Below are 7955 nucleotides of genomic sequence, written 5' to 3'. Positions count from 1 at the left end.
TGCGATCTAGAGACAGCTAAGCCACTCACCACTAAGCCTTAGCCCTAGGAATCCCTCTTTCCGACCTCGATTCCCTTCCGAACCTCGACATCGCCATCGACATCGCCCTTTTTACGAAAATATGGAAAGGTTTTTATTTTATTTATTTATTTTACCTATAACTGTGGTCAATTACTAAAACACCTTTATCGTCACCCAAACTTCCCTCATTTTTACAAAAATATGGAAGCACTTTTTTTTCTTTCTAATTCTAATATCTATAATTATAGTCAATTTCTGAAGCACCATTACATCTTATCTTCATCCAATTTTCACACACACCGAAAAAAAGAAAAAAACTGTGATTGAGTTATCATAACATCTTAGAACATACTTATGTTTTTTATTTTTATTTTTTTTAATTTTATTTTATGGTGAATTCCTCATATAATAAATCTGCATATTTTTGTGAAAAATTAGATCTGCGTAGAATCTTAGTTTCATCTCCAACTTTAATAAACAAATAACACCTAGTTAACCATAACAAACTATTAATAAAAATTTAAAGAAAACTCAATTTAGCTCAGAACTAACAATAAGTTTGGAGAGAGAGAGAGAGAGAGAGAGAGAGAGAGAGAGAGAGAGAGAGAGAGAGAGAGAGAGAGAGAGAGAGAGAGAGATTATTCTGCAAATAGTATTTAACTTGGACAAGAAAAGTAACATTTTAACGTTCTGATTAAAACATAACGATAAATATTATTAGTATCCATTTATGAAAATAAAGCTTCACACGAGAAACGAAAGCCTTAAGAATAAGGTTTTTCACGATATCATAATTTTTTTTTATTGAAACCACCGGCGCAACTTGACTCATCAAATGAGCAGTCTATATACACATATTATATACATATACATATACACACGTGTATATATATATATATGTATATATATGTATATGTACTATAAGAGCCACAAAAGTAGCGCATATGAGCATGGTCTACATAGAAGGATCCCAGAAGTCCAAATCCGTCATGAAGTCCGTCCACAAGTTTTTGTTGTCATTTTTAACCAAAAGAGAGCTTGTACTACGGTTCATGTCATCGGGCGGTGATGTTTCTATATTCATACTTGGCACGTACCTTTCAAAGACTACCTCGTCGCACGTCTCGTCGTCGTCCAACAGTCTCTCCCACCAATTATTACCCTCATCCTCATTATCACCCACAGGCACGGCCGGCGCGTTTGACGCCTTGAAGCCAATGTCGTTTTCGATGAGTTTAGGACTGTCGTTTGCGATGAAGGAGAACTGGCTCTTGAAGGTTCGAGGACGAGGCTTTATGACGTTGAATTTCGGTTTATGCGCCGATCCGTCAGCGAAGTACAATTTGATCTTCTCTTGGGATAACACTTTCTTCCTCAAATGAGTATTCCAATAGTTCTTCACGTCGTTGGCCGTTCTTCCTGGAATTCGACCCGCAATCAATGACCATCTGCTTAGTATTAAGGGTATAGTTATTAAAAAAAAAAATTAAGTATTAGTTTTTATAAATTTTTTATAAAAAAATGCTAAAAAACGAAATTATTACAAATAACTAAGGAGAAATTACAGGAATAGTGTTTGTTAAGTATAACATTTTCAAACAAATTGTTTTAGATATTTAAAAAATTATATTTATTCAAAATGTAAATAATCATTAGAAATTATTTTTCTTATAAATGAAAATATAAACCATAAACAAAAATAAATAGACCCCAAATAGTAAACAATTTCTTTTTACAAAAAATTAGCAAAATAACCAATTTAAACATTTGATATTGCTAAATAGCCAATGTTTGGTAAATATTAGGTAAGTAGCCATAAATGATGATGTGACTTAATATGACAGTAGTTATTTACTTAATATTTACGTTTGTAAATATATAAAATTGGTTATTTACCTAATATTTACCAAACTTTAGTTATTTAGTAATTCTCAACGTTTAAGTTGACTATTTTGCTAAATTACCCTTCTTTTTATAAAAATCTGTAAACATTAAGAAATATACTTTTTAACAACTTGAAAAACTTTAGTCACTATATTTGCGATAAATTTTAAAAACACACTATCATATGCAATTTACACCAAAGCAGAATTGATTTTCATCATTATCAAAAGTGTTACAGCCCTTTTTGTTTGAAAAGTTTCATATAGTAGACCTCAACCTTTACAAAATATATCTAGATTGGACCTGTAATTTGAAAAATATTTGAAACTAGACTTTTATTATATTTTTTTGACAAAAATGCCCTGAAAATATTTAAACCATGTTTGCCATTGAAAATCATCGAAAAACATAGGAAAAAGCCTAATCTAATTAAGTTATCGAAAATCATCAAAATATTTATTTGTAAATAAAGGCTTAAATACTCTTAGGAATTTTTTATTTATTTATCCAAAAGTAGGTCAAATATTCAGTTTCATATATTTTTCAAATCACAAGTCTCATCTTTTTATGTTGTTAAATATTAAGTCTATAATATGAAATTTCTCTTTTATTTATGTATTTAAGTCATTTAATAGATTGTATAAGCAAATATATATATATATATATATATATATATATATATGGGTATTTATATATAGAAGAATTTGTTGCAACTAGTCAATTCTTTAGATAGCTTAAGAAAATATAGCAAATCACGCCGAAATAAATAAATTAATATTTTAGGTTAATTTAATTTATTTCGACCTAATGGACTATTTTCTTTAGTAAATTAAATTAATCTAACTAGTTAATTAATTTACTTCGACTTGATGAGTTATTTTTCTAAAACTTTGACAATTTATTAAAACATGATGGAAGACCTATTGAGTTACTGGCCTAATTACCTCTTATATATATATATATTCAATAGAAGTATATATATATATATATATATATATATATATATATATATATATATATATATATATATATCCTATCCTATTGAATATATATTTTCGAATTATTGCCGTTAAATTTCATGTGCTAAACTCAGGGAAAGGGATCTCGAAACAATATTTCCAAATTTTAGAATATTTGAAAATTACATTAATAATGCTTAAATTAAGGGAATTTAGGTAAAATGGGGAAGCATTCTGGGGACTAAAAATCAAGGTTTAAAACGTAGTCTGTCTTTAGTGGAAATTCAAATTCTGTTAAAAAGATACGGCATAATTGTATTTATACTGTATTTAGCTGTTTTTATCCTTGAGTGAAGCTAGTCCTCTTCTATACTTTGCTAAATAGTTTTTTTTTTTTTTTTTTTTTGGTCTTATGCATATATTATATATATATATATATATATATATATATATATATTTATTCATTTATTTTTGGTTGACATATTTAGCAGTACCACCGATATTATACTCTATTTAATGCGTTGTATACATCCGTTGTCCGTGGAAGAGATATTTTTGTATACATCCCATGACTAAATGTGAGACTGTTTATGTATATGTGTGTGTGTATATATATATACGTTTATACGCGCACATGGATGTATTCTTGATTTGTGACAGTTCATTTTAGTGACAGTCGTTACCATAAAGTTATATATCACCATACCAAGAGAATGGTCCCACCACAAGTGAGGACATACGAGTGAACTGTGGACGTATAAGTTATCTATGACTATAACCAAGTATTTTAGCCAATTATTTAAAAAAAGGATAAAATATAACAGTTTCAATCATGTACTTCGCGTTCTAAAAGATGACTGAACATATATATACATAATTTCTAAGAAAAAGTGTGTGTTTTTATTTTATTTTAATGTTAAAGGTAGTTAATAATAAATATGATGTAAATTTTGGCTATTATATATATATATATATATGTATATATATTTCATAGAAATCAACAATACTTAGTTAAATAGTTTTTTCTTCTAAAAAAATATATAAATAAGGGTTTCTAAAAAAAAAAAAAAATTATGGCGAGTTTTTTTTATTGTGCTGATAAATTATTATTATTATTATTATTATTATTATTTTTTTTTTTTTTTTAGTTTTTATGATATAATGTAAAACATAATTATGAAATACTATGTCATTATATTATTTATTTATTTATTTTGTGTCAAATACTGAATAATGATTTCAACTATATATAATAGGAGGCTCCTCAGCTCCCATTATGTAAGAAGGAAGTGCAAAATATCGTTACCCGCATTGACCTGCAATCTTTGTATTAAACTGCACGTTTTATAGAGAGAGCTATATATATAACTTGTTTCAAGTCTCTAAGTTAAATATTTTAAAAAATTCGACATGAGCTAAATTATATTTTTAATATTCGAATAATTAAGGTAACTATTGTTGGGTCAGATTCTCGCAAGGTAGAAATGACACCCCGAGAGCTAAAACGACAACTTGATGGCGCCAACCTGCCATGCCATCAACCTGATGGTGGCATTAGCTTGAGGTGACGCCAACCTGACGATGCCACTAACCTGATAGTGTCGCCAATCTGCCTTGCCATCAACCTGATGGTGGCATCAACTTGAGGTGACGCCAACCTGACGATGTCACTAACTTGATGACGTCGCCAACCTGCCATGCCGTCAACTTGATGGTGACACCAACTTGAGGTGACGCCAACCTGATGGCTCCAACCTAATGATGCAGCCAACTTGATGCTGGCACAAAGCTGAGGTGACGCCAACTTGACGGCGCCAACCCAAAATGTCGTCCACTCCAGGTTGTCGCCAACCCCAAAAATTCACCTAGAGGCAGTTGTCGCCAACCCCAAAAATCCACCCAGAGGCAGTTGTCGCCAACTCATCTAGCTATGATGTCGCCAACCTTCCCAAGGCTCATAGCCGCCAACCTGCCAAGGGTTTCTTGTTGCCAACCTGCCCAAAGCCTCTTGTCGCGAACCCCACTTGCCATAAGGCAAAACTTGCCTCCAACCTCTATTTCCTTCAACTCATGATCAAGACAAGTCTCAAACATTTATAAATACTCATCTCAACTCTCTCTCAAGGTAAGTTTTCTTTGGACTTGAAAAAGCTCCGCCTCTCTCTCACTAGAGAAATATTTCCTCTCTCTACCCTCTTGAGACGAGATGAGACCCCCTACATCTACTAATGTTGAGCGTCGGAGCGTGCGTCGGGGAAAAACCCTCCGCGCCCCCTAGTTCATGTTTCTTGATTATCAGATTTAAGAACACGACGAACACGAAGAACGTGAAAGAACACGAAGGTGGAAACCACTTTCCGATGAGGCAAGGATGACGAGAATAGAAGAACTTCACCAAACTCAACCTACGTGCGATCATAGGGTCCGGCCCCAGATCGAACCACAGACGGTTCTTAGTGCTAATCCAAAAACGCGATTAACAACTATAATATTAGCCAGTTAAGAATTTTAAAAGCCTGCATGTAGTTGTTGGTTAGACAGTTAAACCGAATACCATTTCTGAGACTAAGATGATATACCAATTTTAAATATCAAGTTTTGAATATATCAATTTAACAAAATTATCGCATGAAACTTTTCAAATACATTTTAACCAATATTTAGTTATTAATAATTAGAATTCACAAACCCTCATTAGTAACTGATCAAATAGACAATATTAACCTTTTTTTTTTGTGTGACGTAGCATTCAATAAAAACTGCTATAAAAATGTATCATATATCTGTTAATTCTTCATGAACATATGATTTATTTAAACTTTTCTTGTTAAAATTTTAGTCTAACTATTAATAATTGAAAGAAATTGTCTAAGCTAGGGCAAGACTCATGCGTTAGCTATATTATATATATCTGTAATTATTTTTAAACATATGTAAAAGACAAATATAGCTAGTAGATCTAATTAATTATTAACTTTTTCAAAATTATATAATAATTATACAGGATTGTAGTTGTTAGTGTGAATTTTCTGTATCATATATATTTATTTGATTACGATAGACAGTTAATGAGAAATTATAAAACGGTGTACGAAAATTATAAAGGTGGATTTCAACATGCAAGAAACCACAGAGTGGTTGTTTCCGTGGTTTGTTGGTTTGTTTTTGCAGTTTTAATACGACGCGATTCAGTTGTGGTTTTTAATATATGAAATTTTGTGAAAATCCGACCAATGCACATCTGTTACAGCTTACAGAAAAAGGACTGAATACATTTTTTGTTTTCAATAAAAGAAAAAAGAAAAAAAAGAGTGTAGTATGTAATCATTTACAATACGCTCTCTCTTATCGTTTTCGGCCCCATAAAAAAAAAAAGCAATGAAAAAATAATAATATTCAACGAGCCCTTAATTATAAGAAAGGGACAGTTCTTACAATTTAACTTTTTCGCTGCTTAGCAAGTCCCTTTCTATTAAATATCAAGCAAACGAAACTGGGAAAAAAAACATTAGAAAGTTCGACGTACTTTTTTACCTTTTAAATTTATGTTCCCTTAATTTCTTAGTTCAAGAAATAGTATTTTCCCTTATTATACACATAGACTAATTATAATGAATAGATAAAAATAGAAATATATATGCAAAAGGATGTTTTGAAAAAAAAAAAGAAGATATATATGTGTATTTTTCTTTTTTATACACATAGATATATGTTAATGTGTTTGCTTGCCTGTTGCCCAGAAGTTTGTGAAGTCTAAGAATGAGATCAACTTCGTCGGCTGAGAAATCCCCTCTTTTAATGTCCGGCTTCAGATAGTTCATCCATCTCAGTCTACAGCTTTTCCGGCATCTATTCAGACCTACGTATATGAAATAAAAATAAATGAAAAAAACACGTTATTATCACAAACACTAAATAACAACTAATTAGATTTAGAAGTATACAATGTATATATATATATATATATATATATATATATATATATATATATATATTATTAATATACCTGCTCTGGAAGGAACGAGATGCCATTTCCCTTGGCCATACTTTTCAATGCAGTCTGTTAGAAGCATGTCTTCCTCTCGAGTCCACGAGCCTTTCCTGATCCCGGACGCTGTTAAACAGACCTCCATTTCTTCCTTTCCGACGATGTATATGTATGTATATATATATTATGATGAACTGTGTGCGTATATATAGAGAGAGAGTACAATGGAAAGTGTATTCAATTACGGGCAATCATTATTACCGAAGCACATAAAGAGACAAGTACAGAGAAATTGTATACATCATGACGTGCGAGTCTCATATCCATACAAACCCGTAAACCACTAGTTAATTTACAAGCATTTTTTTTAAGGAGGCTGTTTAATTAAGGGTCTCTTCATGTGTCAGTTCTTATACATGTAGTGATATAATATATAACAAGCTACTATTACATTTCAGAGGTCATTGTTTAGTGTCTTGTCGCGTATAAAGCTACCAGTCCAACTCTGCTGACGAGCGGGTCTGCACTATCTCCTTATATATTCACACAGTAAATCTCTAAATTACAGAGCTAATTAAGAATTGGTGGCTTAAGAGAATGGAATTGATGAGCATGATAACGAAAGATACTTAGACACGTATGTTAGACAGTGGTGTCATGTCATTACCATGTAACTTGGGTCAAGCAATCATTATTAAGCAGTGGCGGATCCAGGTGGGAGGCTCAAGTGGCCTGGCCCCCTTAACCAAAAATTTTCAGGCTGAAATATTTTTTTTTTTTGGCCCCCCCCTCTTTTCGAGTCCTGGATCCGCCAGCCACTGGATGTAAGTGTACAATAATTATTAAATGATAGGGTCTGCGTATGAAGAGTAAGGGCAACCCCAACCCAATTTCTATATTTAATGTTAATTCAACACAACTTTTGTGTTGATTTAGCACCAATTTTTTTTCCAACTCCAACCACAAACACCAAATTTCACACTAAAAATACTATTCACCATTATTATATTATTAAAATAAAACAATCTCTTTATTAAAAAATATTTCAATAAATAATTATAATGGTGATATTTTTTAATTAAGTGATTAAAATTAGTACTTAC

General features: G+C 31.3%; 1 protein-coding gene across 1 annotated transcript; it reads right to left on the bottom strand.

Annotated features, from left to right (window-relative positions):
* Positions 1-712: 712 nt before the first annotated feature.
* Positions 713-7244, bottom strand: LOC149404738 (transcription factor MYB90-like). Its single transcript, XM_089602570.1, has 3 exons — positions 6871-7244; positions 6594-6723; positions 713-1469 (listed from the first exon to the last, which is right to left on the bottom strand). Exons 1-3 carry the CDS (start codon positions 6995-6997, stop codon positions 977-979), a joined length of 750 nt encoding a protein of 249 aa, XP_089458696.1. The 5' UTR covers positions 6998-7244; the 3' UTR covers positions 713-976.
* Positions 7245-7955: the final 711 nt, after the last annotated feature.

Source organism: Urtica dioica, chromosome 2 (genome assembly GCF_054948205.1).
Source record: "Urtica dioica subsp. dioica isolate 48M chromosome 2, U.dioica_male_clone48M_v1_H2, whole genome shotgun sequence".
NCBI classification, from domain to species: Eukaryota; Viridiplantae; Streptophyta; class Magnoliopsida; order Rosales; family Urticaceae; genus Urtica; species Urtica dioica.
This window is presented reverse-complemented; position numbering and strand designations above follow the sequence as displayed.